Source organism: Oncorhynchus keta, chromosome 17 (genome assembly GCF_023373465.1).
Source record: "Oncorhynchus keta strain PuntledgeMale-10-30-2019 chromosome 17, Oket_V2, whole genome shotgun sequence".
Taxonomy (NCBI): Eukaryota; Metazoa; Chordata; class Actinopteri; order Salmoniformes; family Salmonidae; genus Oncorhynchus; species Oncorhynchus keta.
Window position 1 is genome coordinate 27,528,875 of NC_068437.1, and position 24,536 is coordinate 27,553,410.

At 41.1% G+C, this 24,536-nt stretch overlaps 1 protein-coding gene across 6 annotated transcripts in view; it reads right to left on the reverse strand.

Moving 5' to 3' along the window:
- The window catches only part of LOC118396724 (S phase cyclin A-associated protein in the endoplasmic reticulum-like), a 142,256-nt gene that overhangs the window by 100,340 nt on the left and 17,380 nt on the right, over positions 1–24,536 (reverse strand). For 5 of the 6 annotated variants that reach the window (XM_052465775.1, XM_035791108.2, XM_052465773.1 and 2 more), the window contains exons 2-5: positions 8,715–8,832; positions 7,443–7,519; positions 7,020–7,217; positions 2,516–2,616 (exon numbers count right to left, since the gene is read on the reverse strand). In XM_052465775.1, coding sequence (XP_052321735.1) covers positions 2,516–2,616; positions 7,020–7,217; positions 7,443–7,519; positions 8,715–8,832 — 494 coding nt within the window. Of the gene's footprint in view, positions 1–718; positions 800–2,515; positions 2,617–7,019; positions 7,218–7,442; positions 7,520–8,714; positions 8,833–24,536 lie in introns of those variants that run through there. The other variant, XM_052465776.1, reaches the window with a different exon arrangement.

Genomic DNA, 24,536 nt, shown 5'->3' on the forward strand with positions numbered 1-24,536 from the left:
GCAACGCGCACACACCGACATTCTCGTTACCTCTTCAGAAAGTTACAGCAAATACTTATCACTGATGCATTCTGCTCATTTCTTATGATACACTTGGGAAAATTAAAACATTTTCAATACATTTAGTTGGTTCCTTACTAAAGTAAAGTATATTGTTAAATTCCGTTGTAATGCCTGGATTCCGTTTGGGCCCGTATTATCACACAGTATTTGGACCAGAATGAGGCTCTCCACTACCTATTGTTCCTGCAGTGATGATTCACCATCTTCATCGAATGTTTTCATAATTTATCTAAAGATAATCGCCAAGAAACCTACCAGTAAACTATTCAAATCAGGGAGCCAAATAAATGTCTCTTTCAGATTCGATAGGCTACACTGACAAGACGAGTCGCTCACTTTAGCGTCAATGTCTGGCAAGTCCCGTCATCCTAGGAAAGGAAACCTGGGAAATAATTTGGTTTACTTGTCCGGATGCGATACCATGGACATAGAGTAACCACGTTGCATGATTTATGAATGGCAAAGGGATATGGGAGATCGACTTTATTCAGTCAGTTCGACAGCTTTTATAAACTAGTCAACATGTGGTTTAGTTGTCAAAGCACGGTAAATAGCCTACTATGCTCCAAGACTCCGAGGCTAGCTATGTGCAACACGTGAATATGCCAGAAATATTAGGCTAAATCGTGGATTTTGACTCATCGTTACCGCTTACATCACATGGGACATACAAATTCACCAGCATCTTGCTCTCTCCGTGTATAGAAATTCGACTGCAACCAACCCCAGCACACAAAAGGTATACAGGGAGGCGGGATAGACAGCAGACTGCGTTTCTCTGTCATCACTCACTTTGTGACTGACGGGTGTCTATCCTATCAACAGATCGCTAGAAAATGCATGTCGTTCATTCCAGCAGGAGAGGGCTCGACTGACTAGTGAATTGAAACTTTTAAATATGAAGTGGAAAATGAATCTGTAATCGGTTGATTAGCCGACAGCCTAGGGTTGGGTGATATGGCCTAAAAATCATATCTACATTTTGTTCAAACTTATGTGCGATTCACGATATGCATTAAAATTTTGTGTATGTTCTCTCTAAATAGGCAGTGTACAATTAAAGGTAAAATACACAGCATATCAAAGAATCAGCAATAATCGAATTAATTCAGGGCGTGTGAAGTTATACCTAGGCTAAATATAAGCCTTCCACAACCATAAGACCCACTAATAGTGTATTTATTTCATCCACATATGTTAACCTGCTTTGTTGTTGTAATAGTCACGGATCTGGCTTTCAAGTCTGTCTATGAAAATGCCCTTTTTTGTTACACACTTAACTAGAACCATGCATAATGCACATTCACTAATAAATGACTAACTTCTTGTAGTAGGCATTAGGCTATAGAAAATAACAGGTCTCATCAACAATCTCAAGTCCACATGCTCGTGCTTAGCCAGCTAATCTTTATATTTCAAGTTTAGCCAACTTGGATCTATTTGCTAGCTAACGAGGTTGAACAGTTGAATTGTTACGAGCACACCCCTCTGTCTGTCTCCAATTGCTTGAAAAGCATGTTAGCCTGTCCACTTTGGTCAGATGTTGAAATCAAGTGGCCTACCTTATCAGAATGAGAACGAGTTGCCAATTCCTTATATAAAATGGTGTGTTATGCTTTATTGCACACTTATAAACAGACTAGACAGCTTGTATAACAGTCTGGCTAAAATGCTGCTAGTGGTGCGTGGTACCCCAATGCCGCGTACGACAACCTGAGCATTCATTTTCCAGAATCAATGCTCATCGATACTCTTGTTTTAGTAGTGTCTGCTCTGCATGCAATTTGAGTAGTTGAGACATAAAAAGGGTATGGTTAGAAAATGTTACTTCTCTATTACAGTAAACTAATGTCTCAATGTGTTTAGGTGTCCATGTGATCTCTCAACTTTGTTGGCGTGAGAGACAGAGCAGGGGCTTGGTGTGTGTAAACCATAGAAGAAGTGGTGAAGCGAGAGGATTCACGTTCGCTAAAATCTGTCCGAAATAAGCCCAATGCATTTCTATGGGTTTATTTTGGATCTAAGCTTGTCGCCTGTCTTCCCACCTTTGAGACAAAGACTCACATTGTTAGGGCGGATACAAGCATCTTTTCATTATACACAGATCTCTGGTGTAAACGGGGGGTGCATACATCACAGAAGGAGTGAAAGAGATGAGACCAAAAATACAACACGTGAACAAGCAGACATAATGAAAAATAACAAAATCTTGATTCTTGCGATACAGGCATTTGGAATACTGGGCAAAGACATTATTTTTAATTAATCAAATCGACATCGCTCAGCTCTACGACAGCCGCCGCTAATGGAATATATATATATATATATATATATATATATATATATATATATATATATATATATATATATATATATATATATATATATAGATGACACACATATACACACATCTGTGTGAGAGAGAAAGAAAGGCAAGACATCGGTCAATCACCTGTTCTGGGCATCTGTTTTCTCTAACTTCTCCTGCAGCTGGATCCAGTCGATGAGAGCTTTAAAGTCCCGCACATAGTTGTCCAACATCATCAGCACCTCCTAAATAAAGACAAACACCTTTCAGACAGACGGGGGCATCTCAGTGTATCCATCACCAATCACACAAACATCCAGAGGAGTCATGCCGATAGGGGGCGCAGGGGTACTTGCCCACTCAGATTTGTCCAATATTTTTTTCTCTTCTGTAACACTACTAGCTACTTGTCAATTTTATGAAGTATGCTTTAGCTAGACCATACAGGTTCCCAATCTCCCAACCTCATAACTAGCCTAGCTACCAAGTAGCCATTTCAGGCTGTTAATCAGGTTATAGTAGCTAGATTAACCATGTTAGCTGGCATGGTTCGTAGGTTTTAGAAAAGCAAGGAATAACTAAATGTACTGAATAAAACTCACATTCCTTAAAATCTCTTACCTAGATTTTAGCAAATGCAAAGAAGCATATTTAGTTTCCTTAATAAAAGAACCACCAGTCAGGAGGATAACAACTGCTCAAGAGGTATGCTTAGATATGCAGAAAAATATACGTTTAATAAAAATTTGATATATATATTTTTTTGCATAGAATTAACAAGATGATTATTGATTATAGCTATAAATAGCAGGAAAAAGCTGTTTCATGTGTTTGAAAGGGGGGCCGAGACCCCCCCCAGCCATCCTTACGTACCTTGTGTCCCTTAAGATTTTTTAGATGCTTGACGCCCCTGCAATCATCCACATATAATATCAGCACAATGAGAAACTACTTTGTCTTAGAGATTATGATTTGAAATTCAGTTCAGACTGTACAGTGTGGTCTTGTAATAGGTTAACTTTGGAAACAGCCATAGTGAGGGAGAAGTGGCACAGATCTCTGCACCCTGTGTATGGTCTCTATTTGTGGAGAATCTCAGAGGCTCTATCCAGCTCCAAATCTCACAGCACTTGGGGGCTCCAGTAACCCAAACGCCCCCTGCACCTCTATAACACAGAGGAGTGGGAATCTGGGCCAGGGCCAGGCCCAGTCACAGTCAGTGGAGCACATCTCACCCACACAAACAGGTAAGAGGCCCTTCTATTCAGCCCATGACAAGGGAAGACAAAAACATCTCAGTAAAAATACTTCTCCCTGCACCACTGATCCACCACAAGAGGTGGGGCTGAAATTACCAATGACATTACCAGAGGGGCCAGGACAAATTTAATTGGCTTGTAATCATTTCTTGCACAGGGAGAGTCCGGTGACGCCACCTATTGTCCATCTGATACCTAATCTCACTCTACCCACTGTTCATTTCCCATCTTCTGTGAAGGTGGCTATCAAAATACAACATTTTAAAACTCAGTCAAACTGGTAGGCTACATAAGGAGTCATATTTCTTTAATTATTATAGGTCTTCTGACATGGTCAAAAAAACTATAAATCACAATGTATGTGCACTAGCCTACTTGTAAGAGATGAGGTTCATGTTTGTTTATCACAGAGAGGACATAGTGAGTTGTGAAGGCTCGAGCCAGTCCTCTCCTCCGCTCAGCACTCTAGTGAAACCGACAGAGAGGGGACATACTGGCTTGTGAAGACTATAGCCCATCTGTCCCCTCCTCAGCAGTCAGCCCAGACAGAGCTCTGGTGATTGATGGGGAGTATGGGAGGGAGTGGTAATTGAGAGTAAAGCTTCACAGTGCTTTTAGTTAATAGAGAAGTCAGCTCAGTGAAAGATGTGTCCAGCAGCAGGCCTGCTGATTAGAGCTAGTTAACAGCCCCAGCCAGGCCCTCCGCTGCTGGTTTCATTTGATAATGAAGGCTGCAACAGCTGAGGACAGAGGGAGGCACTGCCTGGTGTGACACTGCGTGAAGGCACTGAAAACCATATTCAGAACACAAACCAACACACTTGCCGACAAATACTACTCACCTAAGTAGAAGTACTTAAGATTTCCTGAAAACTGCATAAAGATTTAAACCTGCTAGAGGTCATATGAAGCCTGATGAACAGTAAAAACATGGTCATTTCAGTAGCAATGAAATGCTGAAAACATTTATTAGAGTGAAAGTTCATCCAATTTCACTTTTAGTTTCTGACAATATATTGTGTGCCAAATCATGTTTATTTTTGCCTTGAAGCTTCCTCAAAGTCATAATTTATGATGCAGTAGATCCCTTCTACTGTAGCTCTCCTCCCCTGCATGGTAGCGTAGTATGATGTGGCATAAATCAGGGCCCAGATGGAACAAATGGTTTATAAGAAATAACTAATTAGACCTGGGGGCTGTGGGTTAAAGAGATGTGAGCGTTATTAATATACAAGCATAAATCAGATCACTGCATGGTCTGGCTCTCCTGGCTGGGGCTGGAGGGTCCCACACAGGAGAAACCAGTGTTGATGAAGGAAGGGCTGAACTGTATCTGTTGGTCTGTTAGTCTCATTCAAACAACAGAAGCACACAATCAAACTCTCCCCACAGTTCTAAATGTCTAAACTCGTCTATAGGCCTGAGAACAAAGTGATGTCACATCACCAGGCCAGCGCTATGTGCCTGTGGGTGGCAGAGCGCAGTGGGCCTGTTTGTGTTTGTGCGAGAGCACAAAGTGCAGATTTACACCACTCCAGGGGATTGTGGCCGGGTGGTATCAGAGCACTCTGCTTCCCCTCCAGCTAATTCAATCATTTATTAGAGTCAGTCAGTCCATTAGGGCCAGGCTGAGGCTGGCTGGGTGGGAGTCGTGGGACTGACGGGGATATGAGCCCAGCCCATTAGACTTCACTGGGGTGAGAACACAACACAGCAGCCAGACTACATCTCACACAGCCCTACTGTCAGCATGGAGACCACAGGCAGGGGCAGTGTGTTCCAGCACTGACCACACGCAGTCACCACAACCATGCTCAGCATAATGCAGCATGGCAGACTCATCAATACAGCAGAGCAGAGCCAGATCAACATGGCAGGACAGCCCTGGAGCAGTATTACACTACTGGCCCTGCCTAGTAAACAAGGGCATTAGTGTGCTGCTGGAGTGACACTCAACAACATACCATGCCATGCCTGGTGTACACCACTGATAACAGTTGAGATTATTTCCAAAACGCCATTTTATTTTATTACCTTTATTTAACTAGGCAAGTCAGTTAAGAACAAATTCTTATTTTCAATGACAGCCTAGGAACAGTGGGTTAACTGCCTGTTCAGGGGCAGAACGACAGATTTGTACCTTAACAGCTCGGGGGTTTGAACTTGCAACACTCCAACACTCTAACCACTAGGCTACCCTGCCGCCCAAATATCTATACCCACCAATAATTCACATTTGTGTTTTTTCATCAGAAATGATTGCTTATGGGGCTACCTTCATGTGTGTGTAAAATAAGATATTTTATTCATAGATTTTAGATGTGTATGAAAATGTGTTATTTTGCAAAATGCTATATATCCATTGTTTAGCTGGAATGGAATGTTTGTATCCTGTATATATGACTGAGATATGCGGTGGTCTCACCGAGCCATCTTAATATGAATGCACTTACTGTAAGTCGCTTTGGATAAGAGCGTCTGCTAAATGACTCAAATGGAAAATGGAAATATTTTACATATAGATCTCACATTGTATTGAATAATATATATTTTTTTTTTCTTTATTGATGTCAAATGTCTCATTTGTACATTTCTTTGTAATAAATGTAGTTATTTGTTACGTTTGACTGTAAAACCTAGCAGTACTACTACTTTCTCAGCGTGAGGAGGATATATAGCATTTTGCAAAACAACAACAACGTATGTGTGTTTCTGAAATTAAGCCATCAAGTGATAGATTTTAAACAAATACATTGAACAACCCCATGTCATGATTAGAGAGTGAAAAGACACCAATCTATTTCATTATTTATTTTTGTACTCTTATCAATAAAAGCTAATTTACCAATATTCCTGAAAATGGATGTATAGTGTTTGTTGGAATGAAACTCAGTTGTAAGCGTCAACAATTTCATAACAAATCCCAATATCCTTATTGTGTGCTATCAGTAGCCTATCCTTTCAGTTCACATTCATTGTTGCCCCAAACAGAGACTCCAGCATGGCTTCCCTTCCAGTCGGCCAGCCCAGCCTCCATTCCAAGCCCACTAGCACAACCCCAGAAAACCACACGCCACAAATCCACACTGTTTACACCATGTCATCAACATCCACCCCCTCCAGCCAGACCCAGGAGAGTGCCTTGTGATAATTCTCTCACCAGCAAGCCTTCAAAGGCCCCTCTGACACTAACCAGAGAACAAGAATGTGAGAGGGAGAATCTGTTATCAACTCAATATCTCCCTCTAGTGTTGATGAGGTGTGGTGCTCTGCCGTGCCTCCAACTACTTATATTTATCGTCTGTGAGCTTGTTGAGAAGGACCCTGTTGAAGTAGCTAGAGTTAACATATGACAGGAGGTGTTGGGTGACAGTCTGTTGGGTCCCTACCTTGCACTCCACCACACTCTGGTCAGATTCACAGGTGACATAGATCTCGTCCACGGCCCGCCGCAGATTGTCGAAGAGGAAGGCCCAGTATCGTGCTCGCAGGTCCACCTTGCGCGGCTGCCTGGCTTTGGAGGGGCTCTTCTCCGCTCCCTTTTCAAGCAAGGCGCCGGCTGTACTCTTGCTGTCCAGGCCTGCATTCTGTGGAGACAGTAAGAGGGAAGACTTAAGACAAATAATATGATGCAACTACGTCTACAATGCCCTCTAGTGGTAAAGGTGAATAAATTGCAGTGAGCAAACCATTTCACACATCTTTAGTTTTTACTAAGTTTTTTTTATAAAAGGGCGGCAAAATTAGAATATGTGGTCTAATATTGGCCTCTATCCCCATTAGTTTAAGAATTGACGATGTATTATGCACACCTGTTTCTTATTCCTGTGCAGAACAGAGTTGATCCGCTGGTTCCTCAAATGGGTGTTGGTATGAGTTTTGGACTTCCCTGTGAAACATAAAAATAAAAACATTTAGTTCTGAAACACACACACATGGCTTTTACATTGATCTGGTCACCCTTCGTTTTGCCAAAGATAGAATATGGCCTGAGGGAGTAACTAAACATAAAAGTGCAGAACCTCACACACACACACACACACACACACACACACACACACACACACACACACACACACACACACACACACACACACACACACACACACACACACACACACACACACACACACACACACACACACACACACACACACACACACACACACCTGTAACAAAGCCCTGCAAGAGAAAAACACTCTCTCTCAAACTGTTCTCTGCCCAACATTCTCAGAGTAGGTAAAAGGTGCTTACTTTGGCAAAAATGCCCAAATACTGTGGAAAAACAACCCTGTTACAATGAAAAAGCTGTGAGCAAGAGCAGGTTATTGGTATCACAGATTAAACAGCTTTCTTTATTGTAGTTACCCATTGCAGAACCTATCTAGCCGGTTAGAAAATATTCTGCCTTTGGTCATTCAAAGGACTAACTGGGTTGATGTGATGTATGTTCCTAATCATAATCAATCGTGTTGTTTAAAAGCTGGCAATCTGATTGTTTTCCGTCAATCAATTAAAACAAACCCCACTTTTCTGCCTAGTCAGTGGATGGGAAGCTCATTAAATCAGAGTCATATTGATATTTTTAAACTAATGAACTGACACACATTATCAGTGTACATCTTGACACCAGTTTAACTTAATAGTTGGAATCACTAATGCAAAGTTGCATACCATCTCAAATATAGAAATATCAGAGGGCAGGCAATCTCTAATCTATCTACTGTAGTAGTCTCAGTGAGGGGTAGTATAGATGTGGGGCCAATCGAAAGAACAACAGAGAGATGAATTTGAGGATGTCATTTTGTTATAGTAGATGTTGTATTCCAACTAAGAGCAGTGTCTGGACTTGTGACTTTTCCTCACCCCAATGCCCTCTGATTCATGCACTATAAAAGTAAACATCAACTTCTGCCACTGGAGGTGAACATTGGAGTTTCCCCATCCAACCAATTGTATACCCACCAAGATAACAAAATATCTGGCAAAAACACAGTGTACATTAAGACAGTCATTAATCTGACAGCATTGAAAGCCCCATTTAAGCATGTGAGTGTGCCTGTGTGCATTTTGACATCACTGACCTTCCTCCTCTTTGTTCTCTAGAGGAACACTCCAGGCAATGAGATTTCTAGCAGCACGGCCCTCCTCTGCAACAATCTTCCGCACCTTGTCATGGCTGTTTGAGCGCTGAAAGGATGCCTGCAGACAAAATGGGGATCACGTCAAATGGTACCAAATACCAAAAACTAACTACACATTTGCAAGTTTATAACACTGACAAGCTGTTGATAAAAGCTGGTGCTCTGTACGGCAGATGGAAATGTTTATGCAGCAGGGTTGGCCTACATATAGACTAGGCTACACTAGAGAATGTGCACAAATGTTTTATGGCCATCTGAGGAGACCTGTCCCAAACTGGACAGATATAGCATGTAAAGTTTTGAAATGCACAATGTGGTTCTTCACACCAGGGTAGCAGGGTGTGGCAGGGTAGCCTAGTGGTTAGAGCGTTGGACTAGTAAGGTTGCAAGTTCAAATCCCCGAGCGGACAAGGTACAAATCTGTCGTTCTGCCCCTGAACAGGCAGTTAACCCACTGTTCCTAGGCCGTCATTGAAAATAAGAATTTGTTCTTAACTGACTTGCCTAGTAAAATAAAGGTAAAATTAAAAATTAAAAAATAAAACACCATGTTATGTTATGCTGCTTGGTAACAGGAGGACATGTACATATAAGTCTAGGTTTTAATCAGAATGGGGCATCAAATGCCTTATAATACATAAATGCAGAGTACTGTGTTTAATAGAGACGTCTCTGAACTCTGGGCCCTGGCACCTCATGTGACATTGAGTTAGGGCGAGGGCGAGAGCAAGCTAGGAGTGACTATCTTTTCCCCTCTCTCGCACTCACACACACATGCATGCATATATGCGCATACAAACAGATATGCACAGACAGACAAGCACACACATATCACAACATGGTCTAGAGGATCCCATGCATGAATGCCAAAAGAAAATCTGCTTTATAAGCAGTGAGTCCCACTTTGCAATGCCAATTAAAGACGGCTGTTTCCATCTATTGAGAAAGCCTGGCATCTATCTAGGTTTATGTTCTCCATGACCACAAAATAGTTTTTTTTGACACTAGCTAGGTTTCCATCCAATTGATGACAGATTTTCATGCAAATATTCTAAAACCCGCAAAAAGAAAATATTTACATTTTCCCACCAGTGGAGTGTTTCCACCAAAGTGACTTCTTGCGGATAAAAATCTGTGCATCAAATCTAATTTTACTGGTCGCATACACGTTTAGCAGATGTTATTGCGGGTGTAGCGAAATGCTTACATTCCCAGCGCCAACAGTGAAAATTATACAAATCTAAAAGTAACTTCTATTGCCAATATGTAAAAATAGTTTACATAAAGCCAACAACAAAAAACTTTGCAGCCAACAGGTAGAAAATATCACGAGGAATTTAAATATCCTATAAATCACATTGGCTGTGCATGCCCTGTCTGCAAGGAACTTGAAACATTGTATCAAGTATTGGATTAACTTGGTCCAGCCTGAAGCTAGTGCTAGTAAACTTGCAACATTGAATAACATATTCTGTCTCCTCAGAGTTTCCCAGGTCAGTGAGCTCTGGACAGACAGACTCAGCTGTAGGGATAAGAAGTAAATCAGGTAGGCCTATTTTATTTTGTTTCCACCGGATCAGAGCATGACATTTCACCTTTCATGCTGAGTGGTAATCGAAAGGAAGAGAGTTGTAAATATTTTTTTAAATAGGCTACGTTGAGGAACTATTGTCATTCTCAATGGATGTAAAAACAGACTTTGTTGACTTGCTGTTCGAGACGAAGGAAAAATTACTTTGAGAAGCTCCACAGTGATGGTGAGTTAAGACAATCATACATCGGAGGGCCTGTTGTCCGGGCCTCTGGCAGTCTCTATGGGGGTGCCACAGGGTTAAATTCTCGGGCCGACTCTTCGCTGTATACATCAATGATGTCACTCTTGCTGCTGGTCATTCTTTGATCCACCTCTATTAGGACGACACCATTCTGTATACCCCTGGCCCTTCTTTGGACACTGTGTTAACTAACCTCCAGACGAGCTTCAATGCCATACAACTCTCCATCTGTGGCCTCCAACTGCTCTTAAATGCAAGTAAAACTAAATGCATGCTCTTCAACCAATCGCTGCCTGCATCACTACTCTGGATGGTTCTGACTTAGAATATGTGGACAACTACAAATACTTAGGTGTCTGGTTAGACTGTAAACTCTCCTACCAGGTTGGGGATGTATAAAATGTATGTAAACTCTCCTTCCATATAATGGGATGTATAGACTGTTGCATAGAGTAGGCCAGAAGACTACACTGAAAAACCTAACCTCTATCAAATAAAAAGATGGCAGAGCCGCAAAAGTACTTCTGTGCAAGGGTGTTTATTTACATAGTGAATCTGGAAGAGAAACAACAGTACTGCCATCAAAAGTATACAGTGGGGCAAAAAAGTATTTAGTCAGCCACCAATTGTGCAAGTTCTCCCACTTAAAAAGATGTGAGAGGCCTGTAATTTTCATCATAGGTACACTTCAACTATGACAGACAAAAAATGAGAAGAAGAAAAATCCAGAAAATCACATTGTAGGATTTTTTGTGAATTTATTTTCAAATTATGGTGGAAAATAAGTATTTGGTCACCTACAAACAAGAAAGATTTCTGGCTCTCACAGACCTGTAACTTCTTCTTTAAGAGGCTCCTCTGTCCTCCACTCGTTACCTGTATTAATGGCACCTGGTTGAACTTGTTATCAGTATAAAAGACACCCGTCCACAACCTCAAACAGTCACACTCCAAACTCCACTATGGCCAAGACCAAAGAGCTGTCAAAGAACATCAGAAACAAAATTGTAGACCTGCACCAGGCTGGGAAGACTGAATCTGCAATAGGTAAGCAGTTTGGTTTGAAGAAATCAACTGTGGGAGCAGTTATTAGGAAATGGAAGACATACAAGACCACTGATAATCTCCCTCGATCTGGGGCTCCACGCAAGATCTCACCATCAGTAACACACTACGCCGCCAGGGACTCAAATCCTGCAGTGCCAGACGTGTCCCCCTGCTTAAGCCTGTACATGTCGAGGCCCGTCTGAAGTTTGCTAGAGAGCATTTGGATGATCCAGAAGAAGATTGGGAGAATGTCATATGGTCAGATGAAACCAAAATATAACTTTTTGGTAAAAATTCAACTCGTCGTGTTTGGAGGACAAAGAATGCTGAGTTGCACCCAAAGAACACCATACCTACTGTGAAGCATGGGGGTGGAAACATCATGCTTTGGGGCTGTGTTTCTGCAAAGGGACCAGGACGACTGATCCGTGTAAAGGAAAGAATGAATGGGGCCATGTATCGTGAGATTTTGAGTGAAAACCTCCTTCCATCAGCAAGGGCATTGAAGATGAAACGTGGCTAGGTCTTTCAGCATGACAATGATCCCAAACACACCGCCCGGGCAACGTAAGCATTTCAAGGTCCTGGAGTGGCCTAGCCAGTCTCCAGATCTCAACCCCATAGAAAATCTTTGGAGGGAGTTTAAAGTCCATGTTGCCCAGAAACAGCCCCCAAACATCACTGCTCTAGATGGAGGAATGGGCCAAAATACCAGCAAGTGTGTGAAAACCTTGTGAAGACTTACAGAAAACATTTGACCCCTGTCATTGCCAACAAAGGGGTCATTGTCAACAAAGTATTGAGATAAACTTTTGTTATTGACCAAATACTTATTTTCCACCATAAATTCATTACAAATCCTACAATGTGATTTTCTGGATTTTTTTTCCTCATTTTGTCTGTCATAGTTGAAGTGTACCGATGATGAAAATTACAGGCCTCATCTTTTTAAGTGGGAGAACTTGCACAATTGGTGGCTGACTAAATACTTTTTGCCCCACTGTACATGACGGGACAGCTAAAAACAATGCTGCCCCATCAGCAGCTCAATCCAAAATGGTCAGCCCTTTGAACTGAGAGAGGCGCTCCTTTTGTAGGGGAAGCCCCTCCCATCAGGACATACCAAACACTAATTAATGAAGCCATTACCATCATCAAAGCCTACATTTTCCACTCAGCTAAACATGAATGATATACATTGCACCTTTGTAATCCATTTCTCATGATACAATATAACATATTTACAAAATCCCATCACTACTGACATGGTGTCCTCCAATATGCCCATTCACATGAACGGCCAATATGGACAGTCACTACAAAGCCAGCTCGGTTGACATAGCTCTGGTCCTTATCCCAGCATACCCGAAGCTACAGAGACGGAGAAGAGGAACATAACCAAACAAACAGCGCGCTCATCCATAACATTGATAAGTACAATAAATGTTGCTTAACTTAAACATGAATGCTTGTCTGTATATTGTTTATACCATAACAAACTATTACTAATGGGAGGTAAGAATAAAGTTTGTAATGTATGTACTAAGATAGCGAAGTTAACTTGTGTCGACACAAGTTAGCGTCGCAGGGAGGGGGTGTGTGTGTGTGTGTGTGTGTGTGTGTGTGTGTGTGTGTGTGTGTGTGTGTTAGTATACCAAACACTACCCGCGGCCAGTGATTGACTTTTCCGTCACAGACGTTATGGCCAGTATACATAGTATATCTGAAGAATACATAGGATAAAACAGTACATGTAAAGCAATTGTTGAATAGGATGGACTTGACTAGAATACAGTATATACATATGAAATGGGTTAAACAGTATGTAAACATTATTAAAGTGACCAGTGTTCCATGTCTATGCAGTAGCCTCTAAGGTGCAGGGATGAGGAAAAGGGTGGTAGCCGGCTCGTGAGCTCTAGGAAGACTCTTGGTGGTTTCTAACTTCTTCCATTTAAGAATAAATGGAGGCCACTGTGTTCTTGGGAACCTTCAATGCTGCAGACATTTTTTGGTACCCTTCCCTAGATATATGCCGGCACAATGCTGTCTCGGAGTTCTACGGACAATTCCTTGGACCTCATTGCTTGGTTCTTGCTCTGACATGCACTGTCTACTGTGGGACCTTATATAGACAGGTGTGTGCCTTTCCAAATCATGTCCAATCAATTGAATTTACCACAGGCGTACTCCAGTTGTAGAAACATCTCAAAGATGTTCAATGGAACCAGGATGAAGCAGAGCTCAATTTCAAGTCCATAGGAAAAGCTCTGAAACCTAATTTACATAAATTATTTGTAATACATTTTTCAAAAAATGTCTAAAAACATGTTTTTGCTTTGTCATTATGGGGAAGTGTGTGTAGATTAATGAGAATAAAAAAAGCGGTCCGGATACCTTCTGAATGCACTGTATGTATTGGATAACAGCACAATTGTTTGGGCTTTTTTGGGCATGGGCTCATTAAAAATGTCTAATGTAGGGCTCATCAGGCTCAGGTCGCGTCAGGCTTGAATTTTCGATCAAAGCTCTAATCAAATCCAGACATAGCATTATAAAGCATATAAATAGGCCTATCCACAGTTTGGTTTGTTTTAATCGTCACAGTGGGAACAACATCTATACACTTCAGTCACCGTGTCAGTATATACGTCAATGTTATTATCAGAGGCAACCCGGAACATGTCCCAGTCCACGTGTTCAAAACAATCTTGAAGTGTGGATTCCGATTGGTCACACCAGCATTGAATAGTCTTTAGTATGGGTAATTCCTGTTTGAGTTTCTGCGTTTAAGAAATAAGAAGTAGCAAAATGGAGTCGTGATCTGATTTGCCAAAGGGAGGTTGGGGGGAGGGCCTTGTAGCCATCCCAGAAGGGAGAGTAACATTATTCGAGAGTTTTTGAAGCGCAAGTACTGCAGGTGATGTGCTGATAGAACTTTGGTAGAGTTATCCTCAGATTTGCTTTAAAGTCTCCATCTATAATACATGTGGCCTCATGATATGCAGTTTCCATTTTGTACAAGGTGTCATTTCCTTGAGAGCTGTCATGGTATCGGCTTGAGGGGGCATATACACGGCTGTGACGAAAACCGAAGAAAATTCTCTAGGGAGACAATTTGGCCATCATTTGATTGTGAGGTATTCTAGATCGTGTGAACAAAAGGACTTCAGTTCCTGTACTTTACCACAATCCCACCATTAGTAGTTAATCATGAAACATAGACCTCTGCCTTTCTTCTTCCCTGAGAGCTATTCATTCACAAAAAATGTACTCTCACTTAAATTTTCATGTACCGAATACAAATCTAATGTTCAATGTGTTTCCATTGCAATTTCATCAGAAGAATAATGATCAAAACTGCATAAAAGTTATTGGGTGAAGTTTAGTTGCAGAGGTTGAAACTTCTTAGGGATCAAATCCCTATAGCGGGATCGATTTGACAACATCCGGTGAAATTGCAGAGCGCCAAATTCAAATTAAATCACTATAAATATTTAACTTTCATAAAATCACAAGTGTAAAACATCAAAATAAAGCTTAACTTCTTGTTATGTTGTGTCAGATTTCAAAAAGGCTTTATGATGAAAGCAAATCATGCAATTATCTGAGGACAGCACCCAGCATACAAACACATGAAAATCAGATTTCAACCAGGCAGGTGGATGACAAAAGTCAGAAATAGCGATATAATATATGCCCTACCTTTGAAGATCTTCTAATGTTGGCACTCCAAAATGTCCCAGAAACATCACAGATGGTCCTTTTTGTTCAATAAATTCCATCGTTATATCCCCAAAATGTCCATTTACTTGGCGCGTTTGATTCAGAAAATGCACCGGTTCCAACTCGCCCAACATGACTACAATGTATCTAATAAGTTACCTGTAAACTTGGTCCAAACATTTCAAACAACTTTCCTAATCCAACTTTAGGTATTTTAAAACGTAAATAATCAATCAAATTTAAGACGGAATATACTGTGTTTAATAACGGATAAAATGAAAGTGGAGCGAGTTCCAGGTCACGCGCACCAAACATAAAAGTACACTTGGCTTAACACTCAGCAAGGAAAGGGCTACTTCTTCATTTCTCAAAGGAAAAACATCAACCAATTTCTAAAGACTGTTGACATCTAGTGGAAGCCATATTAACTGCAAGCATATTTCTATTAAAAAGGGATTGCCAAAGAAATCTAATGGAAAACAGATTGAGCTCAAATAAATGTTTCCCTGGATGGATTGTGCTCGGGGTGTCGCCTGCCAAATCAGTTTTGCTATACTCACAGACATTATTCAAACAGTTTTAGAAACTTCAGAGTGTTTTCTATACAAATCTACTAATAATATGCATATCCTAGCCTCTGGGCCTGAGTAGCAGGCAGTTTACTTTGGGCACGCTTTTCAAATAGTGCCCCCTATCCATATTAATTAAGAGAAAAATAGTGCACAATACAATTTGCTCCAGAGCCATTCATAGTGGCATGGAACTGCCTTTCATCTTATATAGTGCAAGTGAAAAGCATACCTGGTTTAAAAAAAGCAAATACAGCAACACCTCCCCCATGTGACCAACTTGTTGTTTTTATGTACTGACATGTATGTGTAACACACAGACTACCTGGTAATGTTTTTAAATGTAAAGTCTAGTCTGTAATGTCTTTTTTGTTATGTGTCAGACGTTGGCTAATGGGGATGCTAATAAATCAATTCAAATGAACCGATAGTTTTGTCACAACTGTTGCATTAAATAGCAGATGTGCTACTCTGGTCTTAGCACGTGTACTCTAGCCAACAGCTGGCAGATAGTGTTGGTAGGCTGTGCTGCTAGGTTAAGTCTACATGAGATTATTATGGATAAGAGTGAGAGTATTCGTCAAACGGCAGTCAAGCATCGATTATCATGTCACCAGAATCAGACTCTCAATATTTATTGTAAAGGAGCATCAAGATCACCGTGCACTTTGTTTTAATTACAGCGGTCATGATTTTTCTTTATACGGTATGAATTTTCTCACATAAAAACTGCGAATAGAAGTATGGTTATTGTCATGGTAATATCATACTGGATTGTTGTTCACTTCATTCCATGCATTTTATATTTTCCAAATAAAAGAACAGTTGACTTACAACGACATATTTTTACATTAATTTGGACATCGTTATTAAAATTGTGTCTTGAACCAGACTCAAGGTTCTCTGAGTTCTATCCCAAGTCGTGTCATGGGTCAAATGGTTCTCTCGAGTCTCAACTGTCACTGACAGGCACTACCATTCACAAAGACTACAACAAGACCATTATTTCCACAACACTGTTCAGAAGATCTAATTAAAACACTACCATGACCATTTATATCTACTATATGAAGTGTCTGACAATACAGTGGTACTTCTATTGTTTAAATAAGCCCATGCCATCTCTTCGGTGTGAACCTCCCACACTACAGTATCCTAGTATGCTGACAGAATACACGCTGATATGGCTCATTAGGTTTTAAACATGCATAAACAGCAAGCAGTGTCCCGGTCTGTTACTATTTCCTGTCCTTTGGGAATATACACAACTTTTTTTCTTCTTTTTTACATATAAACTGGGCAATTCCATAGTAAAAGATTAACGCTTTGACTCAGATTACTCACTTTCAAATGTATGCCCAACTAAACTAAAACCATTGAAATCAAAGTTTAACAAACTATACAACTCTTTGCACAAGGATGACTTGGAACAATTTACACAGAAAATTTCACAAAAACACATTTACTGGAAGAACTGTGTAGATCAAAGTTTGGTCAACGAATTACGGGAAAATCTCCTTTAGTTTTTTTATGCGATCACATTGTCCCCAAACTCTTAAATATCTGCTCCGAACTAAGACTAAAAGATGTTTGCAAAAGGAATGTGGGGTGTCAGTAATGACAATTTGAGTTTGTTTTGGTTATTGAACCAAAGGTTAAGTGGATTTACATCCAATAACTGAATTACATCATGGGCACCAGATCTGTACTATACAGAAATGCATAATTAAGGACATGAATATCATCATTCTCTTCATGATGATGTATCTTGAAAAGCTACACAATTGTAGAAATATGCAATATCCTTCTTTGCGAATTATTCTACACACGGGCTATTATTGTAATTAACTTCGCCCCCAAACAAGACAACATTTGTTTCAGACGAAATCTGAATTTTACCCCTTTTTCTCCCTAATTTCGTAGTGTCCAATTGTTGTAGTAGCTACTATCTTGTCTCGTCGCTACAACGCCCGTACGGGCTCGGGAGAGACGAAGGTTGAAAGTCATGCGTACTCCGATACACAACCCAACCAAGCCGCACTGCTTCTTAACACAGCACGCATCCAACCCAGAAGGAGTCGCTGGTGTGCGATGAGACAAGGACATCCCTACCGACCAATCTTCTGGGAAGATTTTCCACTAGATGTTGGAACTTTGCTGGTGGACTTGCATCCATTCAGCCACAAGAGCATTAGTGAGGTTGGGAAAGGATGTTGGGCGATTAGGCCTGGGTCGCAGTCGGCATTCCAATTCATCCCAAAGGTGTTCGATGGGGTGGAGGTCAGGGCTCTGTCCAGGCCAGTCAAGTTGTTCCACACCGATCTTGACAAACCATTTCTGTATGGATTTCGCTTTGTGCACAGGGGCATTGTCATGCTGAAAAGGAAAAGGGCCTTCCCCAAACTGTTGCCACAAAGTTGGAAGCACAGAATGGTCTACAATATTTGTTGTATGCTGTAGTGTAGTGATTTCCCTTCACTGGAACTAAGGGGCCTAGCCCGAATCATGAGGGATAATGGCCCCATACCATTATCCCTCCACCAAAATGTACACTATGCATTGGGGCACTTAGCGTTGTATACTGTATCAAAAGCTTTGGCCAAGTCAATAAAAATAGCAGCACAATATTGTTTAGAATCAAGGGCAATGGTGACATCATTGAGGACCTTTAAGGTTGCAGTGACACATCCATAACCTGAGCATAAACCATATTGCATACCTGAGAGAATACTATAGACATCAAGAAAGCCAGTTAGTTGATTATTGACAAGTTTTTTTCAACACTTTTGATAAACAGGGCAAAACAGAAACAGGCCTATAACAGTTAGGATCAGCTTGATCTCCCATTTAAATAAAGTATGAATCGTGGCTGCCTTCCAAGCAGCGGAAACCTCCCCAGAAAGGAGAGAGAGGTTATAAAATGTTGGCGATAGGCTTGGTGATGATAGGGGCAGCAACCTTAAATAAGAAAGGGTCTAAACCATCTGACCCAGATGTTTTTTGGGGGGTCAAGTTTAAGGAGCTCCTTTAGCACCTCGGACTCAGTGACTGCCTGCAGGGAGAAACTGTAGCGGGGAAGGATAAAAAGAGGGAGAAGCATCGGTGATCGTCGCATTAGAAGGGGTGGGAGATGAGGAACTGTTGGACAGGCGAGGCATTGTTGAGTCAAATAGGAATCCTGACTTAATGAAGTGGTGATTAAAGAGCTCAGCCATGTCCTTCTTGTCAGTAACCACCACAACACCAAGGGACATGGGCAGCTGCGAGGAGGGTTTATTCTCCAGAACTTCTTCGGGTTAGGACCCACAGAGATAGAACTGCTCCTTAAAGTAACTAACTTTGGCCTTCCGGATAGACTGAGTGCACTTCTTCCTCATTTGCCGGAACGAGAGCCAGTCAGGCTGAGTATGCGTGTGCCGAGCGTTTTGCCAAATGCAATTCTTGAGGTGGAGTAACTCCTCCAGATCGCAGTCGAACCGGGGACTGTATAATAATAATATAATATATATATAATATAATGTACATAATAATATAATAACACTGTAAATATCAAAATAGAAGGTCTAAGTGTCTTTGACAGAGGGGATTAAGCTGATTCTACACCATTTTACAGAGGTCAGTTCATGAAGGAAGGCTTTCTCATTAAAGTTTTTTAGCAAGCATCTATGACAAATCAGGACAGGTTGTTTCACTGAGCACCCATTACGAACACAGGCTGTAAACAGTGATCTCTAAGGTCATTACAGAAAACACCAGACTGATACCTATTAGGATAATTTGTGAGGATAACATCAAGCAGAGTAGCCTTTTTTGTGTGTTTGGAGTCATACCTTGTGGGATTGGTAATACTCTGAGAAAGATTTAGAGAGCCACATTTCTTTAGGACTTGGTCAGGTGGTTTAAGCATGTCCCAGTTTAGGTCACCTAGCAGGACAAATTCAGACTTTGTGTAAGGGGCCAGGAGAGAGCTTTAGGGCAGGTAGGGTACAGGCCTGTATCTGATGGAGGACGATAGCATCCAGCAAGTCAAAAAATAATGATTTGAAAGTTGAATGTTTAAAAAGCAGCAAATCAAATTGTTTGGAGGACAGACTTGGAGACAACAGAGCACTGAAGGTGATCCTTGGTAAAGATTGCCACCCCCCCACCTTTGGAAGATCCGATTTGCCAAAAAAAAGGTTATAACCAGAAAGGTTAACATCAGTATTCAACCATGTCTCAGTAATGACCAACACATCTGAATTGGAGGTGTGAACCCACACTTTTAATTTATCCATTTTAGGTAATAAGCTTCTAGTGTTAACGTCAGGGTTCGAAAATAAACACCCACCAAGCAAGAAATGCGGATAGATTTTCCATTTGGAAATTATATCACAGAAGGCTATCCGACACACTGGCGGGTAAATGTTTGTACTAAAATAGTAAAGTAATAAAATATTTGGCATGATGGCTCGGAGGAAATTACTCATGTTTGCCAGCCACAGACCATCTCTAGTGCGCCTAGTTTCGCGGCACTGTTTACCGTACGGGACACCAGCTTCTCGACACCGCTCACTTGCTGCTAGCTACCATTCATTAAATAGCTGTTATGTGGCAGCATTTACCTGGAGTAAGCCAACCTTTGAAACGAAAACCCACCGACAAAAAGGAGGACTAATCACATTAAAAAAAATAGCCTGGTTCCTCTCTAGGTTTCTTTCTAGGTTTTGGCCTTTCTAGGGAGTTTTTCCTAGCCACCGTGCTTCTACACCTGCATTGCTTGCTGTTTGGAGTTTTAGGCTGGGTTTCTGTACAGCACTTTGAGATATCAGCTGATGTACGATGGGCTATATAAATAAATTTGATTTGAAAAAATAAAATAATGTTTTGTGAGAAATGGAGGTTTGGAGATAAAGGAGTTTGAAGAGGCTGGCTACAGTATGATGCTGAGGCTGTGGTGATGAGTTGTTCTGTGTGTCTCCAGTATGGTGAAGATAAAAGCAGAAACAACTCATTTGTCATTGGAAATAAAACGATAAAGCTGGAGAACATTCGTGACCATGAACACAGCAAGTGTCACATTGCCTACGTGTCTGTGTCCCGGGCTGAATCGGAGCCTCTCCTCTTGACACCCTCTGTGACGGCGCAAATGGCAATGTCAGAGCAGAACAGCACAAAGATACTGTTAAGGACTGTACATGCCATTGGCAAGAAGGCGAGACCACTTTCTGACTTTAAGTGGATGTGAGAGTAAGTGAAAATGTTGTTACTCTTGTAGCTAGACTATTACCTTTGTAGCTAGTTTTTCAAGTATATTTAACAGACGTGGTCCAGTAGTCCGATTATTTCTCAGCTCTTGATAAGCTTGGGTTCTCCTCAAAATAGTGTATAAATACAATAAAATGATAGGCCTACTGATGCTGACATGGCTCTCCATGCATTCCTATGGCTCTGTAACATTCTATTTTAATGTTTGTCTCCAGATGGTGTTTAGATTTTAAGGCATTGTGACACAATTTACTTACCAGCCTTATAGTATTGGTCCTTAAGTAAACAAAAGGTAGAGGGCAAATTTAGCACAATCATGTGCCAGCTATATTGGATAACCTGATTGTATATTTAATTAATTTGATGTTTGATTTTTGCATTTTGGATGAAAAGAAAATAATCGCTGTGGGCTCAACATATAGAAAAGAGAAGCAGGCCAAAGAGTTTATGCACTATATTGCAGAGGTGGAGAGAAACAACAACAGAAAGAATCTGAAAAACACAACATTTCTCGCCATTATGTCAGATGGCGCCACAGACAGGTCTGTGAAAGAGGAGGAGTTAGTTTAAGTCAGATTCTGTCACAAGGGCAAGATCGAGTCAAAGTTTTTTGGCATCAAGTCGGTGGAGAAGGCAGACGCGGCACACATAAGCAACACCATCAGTGGCATCATGGAGGGAGTGTGTGATGAGAGTGTGTGAGCAAGTTGGTAGCTCTGGGAACAGATGGAGTTGCTGTGATGACCGGAACCAAGAATGGTGTGGTCATCCGGCTGAAGGGGGACAGGGCATTAATCAAATCGGCATCCACAGTATGGCACACCGCCATGAACTGACCTTTTCTGATGCCATCCGGTCCAACGTGAAGTTTCAGAAACTAGAAGACCTCAGTATACTCTACACCTACCAGACCAGTCCACTGAACAGGGCAAACCTGGTAAACAGCTTCCAGGCTCTTGGGCACACACCACTGGTGCCCACCAGAATTGGCAGGACACCTATTGCTTGCACTGGACCACTTCCTGTGATGTTAACAGGGGCTCGACAAGCACATGTTAACAGGGGCTTGTCTAGATTGCTATGCCAAGTACTCCAAAAGTCATCATGTTTCAGTAAATGACAACAAACACAGTTGCAATCTTTGTTCTTTATGCATTTCAGATTCAATCTGCTGATGCCTAAAATGTCTGAGGTGTAAAGCAGGCCAAGGCCAGGAAATACTGCAGTACTAAGAGGGAGGCTGTTGATATCTGCTTCTGTGGCTTCCTGCATGACACACTAACACACCTGAGCAAAATGTTTATAGTTTGAGAATTAAAACTGCATGATGCTTGTTGTAATGTATACAATTATTCTAGATTTTGGTGACACTGAACTGAAAACCCTGGTGGACCATTTCAAGCCTGTCCTGGAGACCTCTGGCATCCATGTTGAAAGGATCCCTGAACAGTGGACTGTCCTGAAGGTGCTGATGTACCAAGAGCCTCAGTCCCTGCAGAAGATGTCCTGGTTTCGTGTCAACAGGAGTCAGGGCAGGAATGCTGATGGCTTGCTGGGATTGGTTGACCTGGTCCTGTTCTTCCCTGCCTCCACAGCTGAATGTTAAAGAGGTTTTAATACCATTTAATACAGGTGAAAACTGATTGGCGGTCCAACCTAAAGTCTGACACACTGTCAGACGTCCTCATGGTCCAGCTGTCCTCTCCAGAGATCAGGGAGTATGAACTGGTAAAAAGCTGTGATGATGTGGCACCAGGACTCTATCAGGAGGACAGACTTCATGGACTGTGCAAAGAGGGTGATTGCGGTAGAGAGTGAGGAGACTGATGAGGTTTAAGTTGATTCAAATTATTATTAAGCATCTGATTCTAAATGTACTTATGTTTGATCCTTGAGTACATTTAATAGCAAATACTGTACTTCAGTAGAATTTTGAGAATTATTCCGTTGTATTCAAGCTGGGAAATGAAATCTAGCCACAGTCAAAATTAACCAGCATGTGATAAGTCTCTATTTTATCAGGGTATTTCTACTCAAATCAAAGGATTTGTAGATCTGCTTCCCCCGTTTCCCCTTTGTATCAAAAAAGCACCAGTTCTATGTCCACTGAACTTCTCATAACTATCTTACCATTGCTGTTGCCCTGTTTTGACTTCTATGTGCTCTTATTCATTGTATCTGATCGGTTTTGTTCATTTCATTGTGTGCCCACTGTTTGGCATTTTTGCACTCTGTACAGCACTTTTGGTCAACTACAGTTGTTTTTAAATTTCTCTCTACAAATAAATTTGATTTGATTAACTGTTGATCAATATATTAAAATAATTTTTGTTTCAAATTTTGCCCTGGCCTCTTCTTTAAGTTTGTATTCAACAGAATACCTTATTATCTCGATGAAACCTACTTAAAATAATGTTTATATTACACAAAAAGGCTATTTATTATTTTGTCTGGTAAAAAATATGCTTGGCTGGTGGATTTATTAATCTACCAGTCCCCTTGGCAGGTGAGCCAAAAAGTTAATTTCGGACACCGGTTAATGTGTAGAAAACCCAGGCTTTTGCGAGAGCAAGAAAACAGTGACGCAAATATCAGAGCACAAATCGGAATTGGGGCAGTAGAATTAGCAAACAGTAGATGGGCCAGGGTGTACATGCACATTTCCAGATATCATCAGCAGTAATATAATCAAGGCACGGCAGATAACAGGGAGAGCTCTGCGTGTTGATATATGACATTTGGAAGTGAATTAGATGGCAACACAATCATATTGTACAGCAATTTCATCAGGTAACATGAATACAAAGCCGGCGAGAGGTGGTTAGAATAGGACGGGAGGCCAAAAGTCTGTGTAACCAATAGTCCCGAGTGTGGGAACAAACAGTCTGTCCCACGGTTGGATAAAGAAAGTTTGTAGTCAACAAAGCATGCAAGAGTCATGAGGCAAATATCAAAATGCACAAGAAAGAAAATTAAATATATAACGACTTGGAGCTAGCCATTGTAAGTTGTGGTGGTTAATTTCTTTACTATCAAATGAGGAGATAAACTTATCACACAAGTCAGTATAATACTTAAACTAAATCTTTAATAACTTATTAATAAGGGAGCAGGTCAATACAACACACACATATAAAGTGAATCAATTGAGTGCTCTACGATAATGATGGCTGGTTGACGAATCACCCTCAGATGATTCATTGAGAGCCCTGAGACAAAAGTACCAAGGTCTTTTATAGCTAAAACCTACATGACGAACAACAGATGTATAGAATGGGTCACAAGGTTAAGATTTGTATGGAAGATACTGTCTGCTGTGAATTAAAGTATCTGCTGTAGAAACAGTTATCTTTGTGTACTGACCAGGGTCTGGTCTACTTGCTGTAGCTACCTTTCGG